General features: G+C 44.2%; 2 protein-coding genes across 10 annotated transcripts in view; one reads left to right on the top strand and one right to left on the bottom strand.

Annotated features, from left to right (window-relative positions):
- Positions 1-7,499, top strand: part of CD247 (CD247 molecule) — a 55,443-nt gene extending 47,944 nt beyond the window's left edge. For both annotated transcript variants that reach the window (XM_038147007.1, XM_038147013.1), the window contains exon 8: positions 498-7,499. In XM_038147007.1, coding sequence (XP_038002935.1) covers positions 498-563 — 66 coding nt within the window. In that variant the 3' untranslated portion in view covers positions 564-7,499. The remainder of the gene's footprint in view (positions 1-497) is intronic.
- A 5,005-nt stretch (positions 7,500-12,504) lies between these two features.
- Positions 12,505-15,609, bottom strand: part of POU2F1 (POU class 2 homeobox 1) — a 103,193-nt gene continuing 100,088 nt past the window's right edge. For all 8 annotated transcript variants that reach the window (XM_038126885.1, XM_038126902.1, XM_038126896.1 and 5 more), the window contains 2 exons: positions 15,324-15,412; positions 12,505-14,152 (listed from right to left, as the gene is read on the bottom strand). In XM_038126885.1, coding sequence (XP_037982813.1) covers positions 13,842-14,152; positions 15,324-15,412 — 400 coding nt within the window. In that variant the 3' untranslated portion in view covers positions 12,505-13,841. The remainder of the gene's footprint in view (positions 14,153-15,323; positions 15,413-15,609) is intronic.

The following is a 15,609-nucleotide window of genomic DNA, read 5'->3' on the forward strand; positions in this document are numbered from 1 at the left end:
AAAGGACTGGGCATCACTGGAAGGGCTCTCAGGGGATGCTTTCTGGGATTCAAAACCACCCAGGTCCCACTGCCAACTTACTTACCCAGAGCTGCACCTGATTTCCCTTCCAAATCAAAGACGAGAAGTCCAGAGAACAAAGTTCATGATTTGATGTCTGTTCATTTCATTATTGATGCTCACTCTAGCATCAGTTAGCTCTTAATAATACACAAATAAAATGTACTCCAAAGATCTACAGAACCAGTTAGGATGATCTGATATGTCATATTTTCATAACCATTATTCAGGATGTACCTTGCCTTCAAGTAACTAATAGCTATTTGTACCACAAAAAGACTTAAAGAATCACTCAGGAGAAAAAACCTCTGTAGGGGGGAAAAAAATCAGACTCATGCTCCTGACTGAGCCCCTACCATCCTGCTGCTGCCAGCCAGCCAGGAAGAAGTAAGCACTCACATTCATCCCTCACCTGTTTTTCTGGTTCTCTTTTTCAGGGGCTCAGTGCAGCAACCAAGGACACTTATGATGCTCTCCAAATGCAGCCCTTGCCCCCTCGCTAAGTGGGAGCCTCAGAGGGGATGGGCAAGAGCGAGAGATGCCCACCTGCTTTGGGGAGGAGAGGGGGAAAGCCTTTTTCATCCAACACAAGCACTGTGTGTTTTCTCTGTGCAAGAAGCTCCTTGGGTTGGTGCACAGAATCTGGACCTGGCCTTTTCCTTCTCTCTCTCTCCTCCTGAATTATGTAACTGCTTCTGCTATTAGAATGTACATATTTGTAAAGTTGTTTCCATTTGTAGTGGGTATTAGGCTGATTTTTTTTTTTGATCAGGTTTGTGTTGTGGGGACCAGACCATACCTTCTAACAAACACAGCTATTTCCATAGGTCTTCCTTGTCTTCCAGAGTATTAAGATGTGGAATTATGGCTTTATTTCATTTAAACAATTTGCAAAGATTTACTGTATTTACTTCCTGTAGTATTTATCTTAAGACTTTTTTTGCTTTAAATTTGCCTTTAAAAAACTGCTTCAGTGGAGGGCAACTTTTTTTCTTTAATTATAAAGAGTGACATGATGTTAGTGAAGTGAAGCAGAGAGGCTGAATGCCAGCTTTCCAGTAGGAAGAAAATGAGCACCAATATCCAAAAAAAAGATCAAGCAATGGCACTGCCACTCATCCATAAATATGAGCCAGGTAAGCTGAGTGAGACACTTCTCTGAAGGCAGAAGAACAAAGAAAACAAGGAGATGGGTTCCCCTATTATCACTTCCAGACAACAAACTCTACAAAAGCCAACGTAAACGCAGTTTCCAACCCGGTCTCTCATGAGGCTGCCTCTAAAAGGTGCAGGTATCATTCCAAGGAGGCACCAGTTCAAAAATGTCCTGTGTTTTTGATTAATTAATAAAATAGTGCCACAGTCCCATGTGCGTGTGTGGAGAGCAGCAGTGGGAATGGCATGAGCTTCCTACCTGAGGCATTCAGCCTGTCTGCACCCAGCAGCACCATCTCCCAGGGAAGCTGAGGAGGACAGGATTCCAGCAGGAGCTCCTGCACACATCCCAGAAGCTGGGATGGGCTGTTGGGAAAATGCCCCAAGGCACTGATACCCCCAGGTATCAAAGGGACATTCACCTCCTGCTGCCTCAGCTTTGCCCATGCCTCGCAAGGCTGCACAGGGAAGCCTGGAGGAATTCAGCAAGGACAAATCCAGCCCAGCAACATCAGGGGCGTTTCACCTCGACTCAGGAACTGACCAAGTCATCTCATCAATCCCCACAGAAGAAGCAGAGCTAAAGCAAGGCTGTGGGAACAAGAGCTGCTGCTCTGGGTGCTGGCCAAATGAGGTTATGTCTTCTTTCCAGGGACTGGGTGGGTTAGCAGCAGAAAAACTTGCTGAAATGGGTGCTATGCAAGTTCCAAGGCAGTTTTACTTCTTTAAGCAGTAAAACTGTACCTGCAGTAGGTGCTTGTAGCTTTTAAAGAATATTTGCAATAAATTAAAAGCAAAAAAAAGTAAACTGAGACATGGTAATGAATGCTTCTCGCAAAAAAAAAATAAAATTCCTAGAGCCTTTACTGTTCTCTGCAGTGACAAGAAAAATTGAGAGAACTGAGTAATAACTGAGACAGCTGAGCTGAAAATTACAATAAAGTTATGCTGCAAAGCACTCGATGCAAGAACAAAGAGTGCTGAAAACAGCTTTCTCTTTTTAAATCACCATAACTGTATCTGCAAGATGTAGAAGTCGCAAGCTTTGGCAGCATGAAATACCAACCACCAAACAACAGGAATTAAATTCTTTGTAGGGCGAAAAAATCACCTTTCTGTTCTTTATATATCAATGGATACCCTGATTTTAAAAAGCATCCAACACCGGTTTTGGGGCCACTCACCGTGGGGTTGAGCTGAGTCTCCTCTTTGCCTTCAGGAAACGACTGAAGCTGTTTCCGCTTTAGGGAGAGGCGCTGATAAATACAGAATTAGAACAAAAGCTTCAAGCAGAGTGCATAAAACCCAGGCTCTCCTCCAGCTTGACAAGACAAAGGGGACCACAGATCAATCTTCTGGCCCAGTTTGATGCACGGGGGAAGGGGAATCAGCTTCCCCTGACACATTTAAAAACTACAAACAAGTGCATACATGTTAAAACACTTGGAAAATGGTTTAATGATGTTTACAACAGAAATGAACTGTACAATTACAGTAAGTTTAATATATATAAAAAATTACAGCAGACAAATGCATCTACACAAAATCTACCTTTTCATTCTGATTTACTGTAATCTACACAATCTCTCAATGCCTACAGCTATCTGTAGGCAACCACTGGGAAAATAATAATAATAATAATATAATAATAATAAAGGACATCTTTAAAGAGACAGCATTTCGCCTTCCTCCTCACCCTTAGTGTGATCAGCAAGGTTTTGAAATGTGTGGGACTCTCACATTTCAGTCTCCAGAAAAGCTTGGGTTGCGTTTGGGTAGGGTACTCCCACAATGGCCCTTGATTTCAAGTGTTCTGCTGACCTCAAGTGTATAAATGCAGTGTATGAGGAAGGCCAAGAGAAAAAAAAAACCTCCCAGCCAGTGTAAGCAGGCAGTTGCACAGAGCAGTGAAACCATTAGGACCAAAAACTTCTCTTATTTAGAAAAGAAAGCAAAAAGGGACTGCCCAGACACTACAGACATTGACAAATCCTCATTTCTTTGAAAATTATGATCAGATTCAGAAGAAAGGGCTTGGTTTTCCACTCCCAATTCTTCATACAAAGGGGTAGTTTTCAAACTAACACGGTAAATACTTTTTAAAAACAAAATTTAAGCTACTTCCTCTTTGGCCCACCCCTTAAAAACAGTGAAACCCCCTTTGCACTGAGAAAGAACCTCAGGTCAGTGGGGAAAACAAAAGAACATGCTGTCTCTTTAAAAAGAAAGAAAGAATCCCAGTTGGGAGCGGCCATCAGTGAAAATGCAATCCAAATTGGTGGTTTGGTGGAAATTCCTCACGGAATATTATGTACAGTTTAAAAACCCTTTGTAGTTGGTTTTTCTTTTATTATTATTTATGAACACCTAGGCAGTGAAAACCGTTATGTTAATACATACATAGACACACCCAAAACATACAAAAATACTATTATTTCAAACTACTAAGAATAGGACAAGTTCAGTTATCTCCATGCTATGACTTTAAGAGCATTACACTGAAACAAACAAGAATTTAAACGACAATTTTTTAATATCCCAGAAATATACCAAAATATACATCTAAGCTTTGGAATTACTGAGGTTAGACTAATGCAAGTGCTGGGTAATCGTACTTAATACACAAGTCTAAGGTTCTGCAGGAAAGAAATTATCTTTGGTATCTGCATCAGGCTAATAATATTAACATTTGGATTTTGCTTTGGGATAGAGCTTGTCTGACCCTAGAACCAAACACCCCCCAATCAACTGAGATTAAAAAGATCCATGTAAAAAGTTCCTCCATTTGCAATCCCCCCCCAAAAGTTAAAAAGTCACAGGCATCTACCTAGCATAAAAGGTTGAGAAATACAATGCATAGTTGCACAGTGGTGCTGCAAAAATAAAAGAAATCTAGAAAAAAGGAACTAGAGGAGAAATGAAAAGCTGCTTCTTCTTCTTTCAGGGATTTCTCACAACAGGACAGCCTCTTCCAAGCAGTGAAGGGGGGGGAAGCTCAGAAGTGCACCTCAGCGTGTATTAATCAACATCACCCAGCCCCCAGAGGGTTAAAGCACCCAGCAGAGCAGCCAATCCTGCACCCAAGTCTTCAGCTCCTCAACCCACCTGCGAAGCCCCGGCCTCCCTTCCCAGCGCCTGTGCCCCAGGTTTCACCCTGGGGCCGGGAGTCGCTGCCCGGGGCGTTCTGGAGCCCCGCGCTGGCCCCCAGGCCGGCAGCGACCCTCGCCCAGCCAGCCCAGGCCAGGCCGGCCTCACAGGTGGGCTTGGTGCTGAAGACGCCCTTTGTCTTTGGTTTGTTTGTTTGTTTTGAGTTTATACAATCATTAGGAAATCTTTGGTTTTGGCTGGAAATTTTAAAAGAACAAAACAAAACAAAGAAACCGCCCCCTCCCGACTTATAGCAGCCACCGTGACCTGACAAAGCTTCTCTTTCCCATGGGGGTAGGGGAACTACATTCAAATAAAGATGGACCGGGTTAAGGATGCAGCTTCTGGCCAGGTTGGGGAGTGGGGAAGGGATACAGGATTGTCAAATAATAAAGAAGAAAATTAAGTATTTGGAGATTTCTTTTTGTTTGTTTGTTTGTTTTTTTGGTCATGTTAAAAAGTGAGTAGCATGTATGCAGCACTGGGCTGAGAGTGCCTCCTGGCCCTGGAGCTCAGTGTGGCTCTGGGGTGGGAAAAGGCAGCGTGGGTGGCCCTTTTCCATGGAGAGTGGAGGGGAGGGGGTGGATATTCACAGACTAATCAAGAGGACCCCTTGTAACCAAAGGAAATAAGATAAGATTGCAATTTGCCCTCACTTTGCAGTAGCTTTTAAGCAGCGACATTCAGAGGCGTTAGGGGGTCACTCCCCAGGTTGCAGGTCACGGGGTGCTATAGGCCAGAGTTCAGTGTTAATCAAAGGAGGGAGGGCAGACTTGGCAACTCTGTGGGGTTTGGAGAAAGTTAAAGCAAGTTACTCAGTTACGAGTTAGAAATGAGGTATACGACAGCTCCTGTACCTGTGGCGGATAAACACCCCACACCTACTCACACCTAGCCTTAGATACTACCACAGAGGAAGGAAATGGAACAACGGCACTGGCGGGGACCAAGGAGCTCCTGCCCGGCCCTGCGCAGGGAGCGCTGGCACTCGAGGGGCATTCGGGGCCGGTGCTGCTCCAGCCCTCCCCGAGCCGCCCTGCAGCGCTGCCTTCCCTTCCCCGTGCTGCGGGGAGGCGCGGCCCGGCTCCCCGGGAACTCGCCGGGAGCGGCCCTGAGCTCCAAGTCTTTCTCTTTGCGTTTTCCCCTCGGACTCGCTCAGGCGCAGGGAGCACCAGGGTCACAGAGGCCGACACATGGAGAGTGAATGGGGGAAGAACTAAAGGTTTTGTCTCAACTGCCTTGTTCTCAGGACACTGTCACGGGTGCTCTTGTTCCTAAATGGTTTCTCAAGGGGCTTGTGCGATCTCCACGAGCTGCCCCTTGGCATGCCGTTCCCTAAGGGCTTAGGATTCCTACTGTTAAATAATTTCAGGGGTTTATAGCACCGCAACGTGCCGGCTTGGAACGCACACGAAGTTATGACATTCAGGGAATAGGGCTTCCGTAGCTGCTGCCACAGAACTCCCCAAGGCAGTGTGAATCCTGAAGTGGAGCCTACAACAGATAAGACAATTTCGGGAGGGAAGGGGAAGCTAATGCAATAAATTAAGTATCTTACGGTATTATGTAAAGCTCTGCCGGAGAACATTCCCCGGCAGACCGACACAGTTTTAAGACAGATCAGCGTTTTGGTCTGAGCTACTTGACAATGTCCTGTTTGGTAGAGAGATGAAATAAGGCAGAGGGGTTATGTTCCAGTTCTGGGGCTGAGCCTCAGCAGCACTAAGGAACGCCAAAGGTATCATCTTCCCTCGCCTCCCACAAGCTGTTTCATTTCCTTCCTCAGATTTGTTTTCCATAAAGCACACCTTGTTTTCCACTTCTTTTGTTCCAAGTGCTCTTTTCTTTGAGAAGTCATTTCTTCAATATCCCTATTACCTATCTATAAATCTAACTAGCTCTTTGAAAAGTCACACAATATTAATACCACTTTTACATAATGTCAGAACAACAATTCTATTAGTAAAGCTTTCAGTGAAGTTCTGCAACCCGATTGGTGTCCGGAGGAAGAGTAGCTGGACAACCCGCTCTCCCCTTCCTCCCTCCCTTTCTTCACAAGAGCTCACCAAGTTCACTGATAAAACAGCTCAGCCCAATAGCACGATACATGAACATGTACAAGGCTACTTTGGGGAGCAAAGAAAGGAGTCTTCAAGGTCCCTCCCTTAAGAGAAAGACCATCTGCAAAAGCTGTTGAACAGACTCTGACCTTGGACTACACTGCTTCCACATTTGAAGGAAAGAAACAGTTTTCCCTGACTGTATCCCAACATCAGCCTAAGACCTGCAGCACTGGGCAAACCCCAGACACCGTCTGTCTTCACAGAGCCGATGCAACTCCATGCAGAAAAGGTGGGAGTACCCGCAAGAGATGAGGTCCTTAGAGGAAGGGACACTGACCCAAAGCTCAAAAAACCCCCACCCAGCTTTTCCTCTTACCCGCTCTGAGAACAGCAGAGCTGACAACTTATCAGTGCCTTTGGTTCCCTACGAGGCCACTGGGAATTCTCCCTCCCCAGTGGAGTCGAGCTCCTTTAGAAACCCAGCTCTCGCTCCCCGCACGCAGCCGGCGCCGGCTGGCGCTCACACGCACTCGCACACGCACCCACCCACGCACACCCTGCCCTCTTCCCCCGCTCCAGCAGCCTCAGGGGAAACGGGCAGGGAGCCTTGGAGCCCACACGGAGCTGGCTGCAACACCCTCCCAAGGCAAGAACCACTCACTCTTCTGCTACTGCCACCGCAACACCGAGACATCGGCCAGGAGAACGACCTGGTCCCTCGCCAACTACACCTCAAAGCTCCTCTCCCACAACCGTCTCACAGTATTTCAACCCTTTCAGGCAGACCAGCCAGGTGTTAGGAGTAGGTTAGCTTTCACCTCTCTCAGTTTGGTTTTTTCTTTCATAGTTTTTGGTCTAGACAGGATTAGCATTGCTATTAGAAAAGGAAGTGTTTAAAAAGTTTTCCACCTATTATCAAGCACTACAAGCCCTACATTCAGTAACAAGACAAGGGGGATAAAAGGAACCTGTTTCACTTTTGCTCTCCCAGATAGATTAAGATGCGACAACCATTCTTGTCCCTCCCTGGAGTTAAACACAGCGGACCCAGTTCAGCTCTGGAGCAACTCAACTCAACTGAAACGGATTTACAGCCCCGAGGTCGATCCCAGCCCAGTACAGCCATCTCTCCCCCGAGCCTCCTCGATATTTGCTGCCTCATCTTCAGATCCCAGCGAGGGGCAAGGAAAGGCCAAGAGGGAGGGAAGTGTGCGCACACTCGAAAGGACCCTGAACAGCAACCCCATCAGTAACCTGCATGCCACCACGTGCTGTGCTGCAGATTAGACCACAGATAAACCAACCAAACAACAATCCCAAACCCAGGAGCGACAAAATGTTTCCTTTGGCAAGACAGATACAAGGAAAAAAATTTATGAGCAAACATTTTCCTTCTAACACAGTCAAACCCCCTTCTCTGCCCCCAACATCCACCCACCCCCACCCGACCCTATAAAGTTGTAACCTATAAACAGGATCTCAAATACATACAGCATAATCATGTTTATCAATCATAATAAACCATCAGTTCAACTAAACTCTACAGCTAGAATTATCTCCACTATTTATAAAGTTTGCTTTTCTCTTCTGATTTTTTCAGTTTAAAACCAGTTCTGCGACAATGCTAAGCTATGCTGAGGTATTTTATGAAGGTGCCAGAAGCCAGCTGCTACCCACAAGTATTGTTCTCAGAGCTGTATGGTGCTACCTTTCGCTGAGGGAAGAGGGGGAAGGAGCAAGGAGGGAAAGAGGCAGAGGGACGGAGACAGGGAGGGAGAAAGGGGGCCCAGATTATTCCAGTTATGGACGGTTCTTAGCAGGGCATCACTGATGGACCTAAAAGCAGCCCCAAGACAAAGCTCAGTAGCTGCTTCATGTTCAGGAATTTGGTCAGAAAAGAAGTACCTGATACGTTCTACATGCTGACCTTATTTGTCTACGTGAGTAAAAGATGTCTTTTCTCCCACAGTTAAACTATTTGTAATTTCAGTGCAATCTCCCTAACGCCCTCCTAACAGCATCCCAACAGGGGTAAAAATTCAGAGCATGTCCCCACTTGAAGTATCCTGGGAGAAGTGGCAGACAGATCAAATGCAGACAGGTAAGTTGAAAAAAATCAAGGGTTTTTTTGTGCATTACTGTGCCCATGTGTGAAGATATGCAAATAGAGGAACTGTTTTTCATAGTTCCAAAAGCACTGAAACTACTTGCACTGACACAGAGGGAACCAGGTACCACTCACAACGTGGAGACAAAGATATGAGCATCTCAAGAAACTGTGATTGCGAGCCAACAGCATTTTGACAAAATCTTCCCTGTCAAATATCTTTAAAGTATTTTAGGGGACTCCCCTCTGGAAAGAAGAGAGAAACTCACAAGCAACAGCAAGAGATTTAATGAGTGAGAAGGGCAGAGCTTGTGCAAGGTAGGTATCTTGAATTCTATATTGCTATAGTACTTTGGGAGGGAGAGGGCAGATGTCCTGGCTGCAAAAACAGAAAGGGATTTGAGTTGGCTGTGTGAGAACTGACAACCATAAATGCAGTGGGGAGCAGCAGGCCAGCTTATTCCTTTGGTAATACTTCACCCTAGGCAACATCCAACAGGGACAGACAGGCCCTGCTGGGGTACAGGGTGTGGAGAAACAGCATTTAACCATTTCAGGCAGAACAGGAACAGGGAACAGTGACTCTTTGTAAAGTTAATGTGGCAGTAAAACCATCTACATTTCAAACTTCCAGTTTAAAACCAAGCATCATTGAAAGCTTGGACCATGCATTATTTTATCCTAAAACACTCTAATGACCATGAGAAGCTACCTGTCTCTTTAAGATAATTTTGTATCTTTATATATTTCTTTATCTAAGAAAATATGAATTAATATTTAAGGTAAATTAGATGTCGCTTTGGTTTAGTGTCTGTGATATGGCTCCAGCTGTAATGGTTGTGCTGCTCCATTTGCAACAACAACAAGAAAAGAGGGAATTCCCATTTTAAGGAACACTGCTTTGCAGGAATGTGCACACAGTTAAGGAATTAACTCTCCTGCGTCCTTCACTAACTCAGCTGCAGAAATGTGTCAAAGCACCCCGCGTGAGGCTTACAGAGGTGGCATTTGAACATTAGGTCACAGTTCTAAGACATGTCACATCCACACCGCCTCACAGTGATTGATAAAAACATACTTCAACTAACAGGTGTTGTACAGTAACTCAGAAACAAAATAAATGCTCTGGAGGAAATCTAAGCAGATGTACCAATTGTAAGCGGCCACACCTGTGTGTACTTTCTTTGGGTTGTTCGTGACTCCTTCCACGGTGACTGTGAGAGGGGGTTCTAAGGAGACCAAGTGTGCTAAAGCCAAAGTGTGCTAAAGCAAAACATGTTTTTCTTTAGATCAGAAAAAAAATGTCATCACCAAGCTACAAGACCAACTCCTGAAGCCATTCCTTAAATCGTTTTTGACCTTCCAGGCATATCTGGGTTTGTGTTCCTGGAAATCTCTTGCTTTTTGAACTATCCCTGTCTGCAGGGAGAGCTTTTCACCTTATCTTTTCTTGCCTGGGTACTGTGACATGCTCGCAACTATGAAAAGCAACCCTCTCACCTTTAAATACAGAGACATGGAAGTCTGAAAAAGAGATGCTATTATCCTTTTCCAACACACCACCAAACTTCCTGTGATCATATTTACTGGTCTCCACACAATTGTTATTGTTTCTTTTCAGATGCATCAATTTCTGCTGCCAGCACGATGATGATTTAAAAAAAGAAACTTCTGCTAAATTCTGGTACATGATCTCATATTCTTTTCATTCTCTGAAGGAGCACATGGCAGATATACACCCATTGCCAGTCTGATTTCTGTCTTTCACCTAAACACTGGAGGTAGCCAGCATCCATGAGGAAAAACACCGATAGGGATGAAAGGTAGGCTCCAGGAACAACAGCCAGTCAGCCACAGGCATGTTTTAGGGGACAATGAATCAGAGCACACTGGCAATGGATGCCATGGGATATGTACTGTTTGGGTATTATGTCAGTTTCTGCAAACAAAACCAAGCTTTTTTGGATATGTGGCTACTCTGAGTTTCCAGTTTCTCTAAGAAAAAAACTCGCTAAGAAATTCCCTGGAATCTGGGCCCCAGATAGGGTGATGGGGTAGAGAAGAGGAGGGTAAAGAAAGGGGTATAAGGTGCTCACACCAAAGCCATGTGACCAATGCAAAGGTAGTCAGGAAAAAAAGCAGATTTTTATAATAAATAAACCATCCAAGCTGCATTAGTGTTCCAGATATGTACTCAACAAGACCCTCTCCCAACCACAAACCAGCAAGAATGGGACATGAAAACTCATTCAGACAGCTAATGGCACAGTCTCCTGGAACTGTGGAGAGAGGATTTTTCCACTGATTTAAGGCCCACCTTTCTTTGTGTTTCCTAGATATCTGCAAGGACCACGCCCCCCACCCCACCACAAAACCCTTGGGGAGAAGAGGATCCATCCAAGACAAGCCCGGTGGTCTCCCCCCTCCCAACAAAAAAAGCTTCCTGATAAATTTACTTTTGCACAGGCGTGAAAGTAAGCAGGGACTTTCAGAGTCAGGAACAAACGCTACAGCTGCGGTTTTCCCCATCCTCTTACTTCACTCAAAGCAAGTCCAAGGACTTGCATTCCTTTGGTAGAAACTATAGACTGTGCTGTGGCCTCCAGACCAGCACAGTGGGTACCAGCATCTTCTCTTCTACTTTTTCCCTACCTCCCTGAAGCTCACCCAGCTGTACCTGTTGCTGCTCTGAAGCTTTTACTATGGGCCATTGCTATTTTTGCAGTATTATTCATAGCCCTAAAAGTCTCCTGCACAGCCTGAAGACGTAGAGACATATCAAAAATACAGAGATTCATCCATACTGGGGGGATAAAGGTGAGACCTCTTGGATTAACAATCCTCTGACATTGCCATTCTATTTACACATCAAATAAAAGAAAACAAAATCAAGTTAAGAGTCTGCCCCAAGGATAACACAAATTACCAACCAAAAAAAAAAAGATTAAAAACAAGCAGCAACTTTTATATAAAATTAATAAAAACAAAAGACAAATGAAAAAGAAATTGTCAGTAGCATCTATCGCCTCTCTGCATCTGAACTGCACTTACACAAACTAGTCCATTAGTACAGCAGCTTGCTAGAAATTGACTTTGGTTCAAGCTTAGTTTTAAAAAAATAAAACATAAAAAAATCAAAAACACATAAGAAACGGTGGACGGACATTTGTTAGTTTCCCTGCTTGCAGTTCACTAGTTTTGAAGTTTTAGGGGTAATTGGTTTAAATATCAGTAAAACAGGAAGGTGGAGAGTTAGAGATGAACAGAGCAAAACCATGGTGGTGGGGGGAGAGATAAGGGGTTCTGCCACTTGAGTGCAAACACAACTCGCACATGCTCAGGCCACAAACCAAAGCATGTGTAGAGTTTAAAGTTGCTGCCTTCTGGATCTTGGATGAGAAACTCCAGGATCCCCCTGAATCATCAACAAAACGAACATAGCTGCATCAGCTCATTATTTTAGGACACTCTGGTGACAAAAGAAAAGGGGGTGGGTGGGAAAGGGACTCTTCTAATACCCTCACTAGCTAGAAGTAATTTAGTTTTATACACATGGCAGAAACCTTTAAATCCATCAGGAATGGAAAGTTTAACGTGAACTGCATTGCAGTGATCCAGTCTTCTCTCTTTAAAAATCTTTTTTCCTTTTTGGTTCAGATACTGGATTGTATATTTAAGAATATACGGATCTAACTTCTGTACAGTTCATTACTCCTTCCTCATCCACAAAAATATCCTTTGCTCCACAGATCAGAATCAACCTTAAAAAGTGAGTGAGATCCAGTGCCAGGCCAGCCCCGGCTGCTGGCCAGAGGCGCTGATTGCCGCGCTCACAGCCCCGCAGCTCAGAGACCACACGAGATCAGCCGGGGGTGTGCAAAGCCCCAGAGTGGCTCTGTTGTGTTGGCATTAACAGTGGCATCTTCTGTTCCCACAGTCCTGGCTTCTGTCTTTTGCAGCCAGAAGCATTTCTTTTTTTTTTTTTTTTTTTTTACTAGGAAGCTCTTCTAAATAGTGTTGGAAGCATCAGAAAAGGAATATTGCTATGAATGGGCAGAATGTGACTTTCTGAAATCTGGTACCAACTCACCTAGAGGGTATCTAGGACTCTAGATGCTGCTTTACATGCTGCCAATTAGCCTAAGTCATGATGGTTTTTAAATATCTGTGTGTGCTTTTGCACAGCAAAACGAAATCACTGGAACAGAAGAGCCATCAGTATTGTCACACAATCCACACTCGGGAGGTCACATCCCGCTCTCTGAAGTAAAAGGAACCAAGCACATGAAGCTAAGAGCAGAATTTGGCTGTTTTGTCTAAATATTTGAGAGGAGAAGAATGGCAGTTGGGAGCAAATTCCTACCTCTGCTTACAAAACAGAGACCAGCCTGGAAGTTTGCACACAATGATCTCTGCTGCTGCACTGAGCTTCCTGCACAAATGATGAACATAAATTCATCTGACCCCTACAAGTAGGCATTAGACAAATTCAAGGATGAGGAAACTCTTCAGAACATTTCCAGAAGATTAGGATAGAAAGTCTATTTGTGCTCCATTCTTCCTCTCCACCCCCCCACCCTCCCCCCATGGTGTGGGAGCTCGCTGAAAATAATCCAGGAGCAAAAGACAAACGCGTCCAAACTATATATATAAAAATAATAATAATAATAATCATAATAATAATAATAGAGATACACCAGTAATACAGGCCTGCCTAAATTGTACCAGTTAAGAAAGGAACCCCCAACATGATTGATACGATTATAAACACCTTGTATGACATAATGGCCTGTACAACAGACCTATAAAATGATAATTAAAAAAGAAAGATATTTAGACCAAAAAAACCAAGAAATCCCCTTCCTCTGTTTGAACTGATAACCCACCTTAACTTGTCATTGTGACTGCTGGAAATGATAAGTAGTCCTTTCACTTTTTTTGTGTTTTTGCGGTTTTTAGTTTTTTTGTGTTTTTTTTTTTTTTACATTTTTGGTTAGAAAGTTCTCCGATCCATGAAGCGATCCTGAAAAGACAGTGTTTATTATAAAATTAGGCAAATGTCTGTCCCAGCTTTAAATCCTTCCTGTTTTGCTTTTGTTTTTTTTTTTTTCTCCTTTTTTTTGGTTTTTTTTTGTTTTGTTTTGTTTTTTAAATATTTTTTCCTTCTCTCTCTCTCTCTTTCTCTCTCTCTCTCTTGTCCCCAGCAACACGGTGAGAGGATGCCCATGGCATTTTCAGTTCATCGACCGGGCTGGCAGCCGATCCCAGCGCACAGTGACCCAGGCTGCTGGAGCAGAGCCCAGCCCAGCTCACTGTGCCTTGGAGGCAGTAGTGGTGGTGGATGTGGCCCCGCTGGCAGAGGCCACTGTGAGGAGAGAGTTCTGGATGGACTCGGCTGAGGTGGAGGTGGCGTGAAGGCTGGCGACTGGTCCAGAGGCCCCTGCGGAGGCTGCAGCTGCAGAGACCAAGCTAACCGGGTTGCTGGTGAGCAGAGAAAGGTTCTGAGGGTTCAGGAACAGAGGGGCAGTGACGATGTTAGGGGTACCTCCAGCATTGGCAAACACCAAGTTTCCAGTTGCATCCAGTGATGTTATTGGAAGAGAGCCACCGGATGCAAGAGCTAAAAATAGGGAAAGTTGAGCAGGGAGGAGATAACATTAGCAGTAAGCAACAATGCAAAACGTGCCTAAAAACAAGGGGTCTTTGCATTTGCCTTTCTCTGATATGTGTGCTCTCTAAATTGCATGTTGTTTTTTTTCCCAAATAACCACTGGACAAGATCTTGCAGATACTAAAACGCATCTTTCATTTGCTGCTAAACTAATTACACAGTGCCTTTCTTCAGCTCTTTTAGCACAATACTGGTCTGTGTTTTCTGCCACAGAGAGCAGGCAGAGAGCATCCAGGCAACTTGCCCTGGGAAGGGTTGAGATGTGGGTTCATGTGAAATGACAGCTATCACAAGATGGAGAAAGTCATGTAACCTTGAGCATAACATTTTAAATGTTGACATATAGCCAACCACTGTTACAACTTACTCTCACGGGTCTGCCTTAGATTATGATCTCCTAAATTTATCTGTGACACTTATGAAATGGTTCTTTCTTGCAACCTAGAAACAAGATTTGTTCAGCTAGTTTGGAGGATATTTGAACACACAGGTTTTACCTAGCTGTTTAGACACTTGTACCACCCAGTTTTTATGAGCGGCAAACTACAAACTCAGAACAACTCTTGCTGAAGCCAGTGGTAACTTCTGGCTTTGTGCTACTTCCACAACAAATAAATACCTACTCTTCTGAATTTGTGGATTTATGTATTTCAAGTTCTACGTAAGGATTTTAGGAGGCAGGACGTTTGTTGCAGGATCTTTTCTAATACATATGAAGACAAGAATTCAGGATCAATACTTGCTCACAACTGCCCTTCCAAGAGACCACAGAATGGTGCAAGTCTGCTGAAGCAGACTACAGAAGAGCTATAAAAAGCAAATCTCTAACCTGCTAAAGATACAGGCCAATGAGGCAAGGACAACAAAATAAATTCCAGACTATATTCAGTATCTTAAATGCCTCCTTTAAATCATACACAGCTCTGATTCCCTATCTGAAGTTGTACCTGCTCTTATCTCTGTGACCCACAAAATGTATTTGCACATTTAATTTTGTAAAGCCTTTACTCCTACACAATTTATGCCCAGTGCTGAGGAGTCAGTGCTCTCTGGTAGACAAAACCAGAGTGCATAAACTGAAGTTGTGTGAGGGAGATGCATTAAAAGGAACACTACTGACCTTGAATAGTTGCCAGTGTACTGTTGCTCATCAGGGCCGGGCTGAGAGCACCACCTAATGTCCCTGGATTGAGACTGAGTAAGGCACCTCTGCAGCAAGATCATGGAAGAATTGGGAAAGAGAAAGAGTGTTACTTTTAAGAAAAGGTTGTCACTGTTCAAAAGTACACCATCATATTTTCTTTAAAAGGGAGAAGGGCAAGGAGGGAGGAAAGACCAGAGATCAAGGGCTATTTTTGGATTATTTTACTTTTAACTCCATGAGGGGTTCATGACATGCCCGAAGT

This window comes from Motacilla alba, chromosome 1 (genome assembly GCF_015832195.1).
Source record: "Motacilla alba alba isolate MOTALB_02 chromosome 1, Motacilla_alba_V1.0_pri, whole genome shotgun sequence".
Lineage (NCBI taxonomy): Eukaryota > Metazoa > Chordata > Aves > Passeriformes > Motacillidae > Motacilla > Motacilla alba.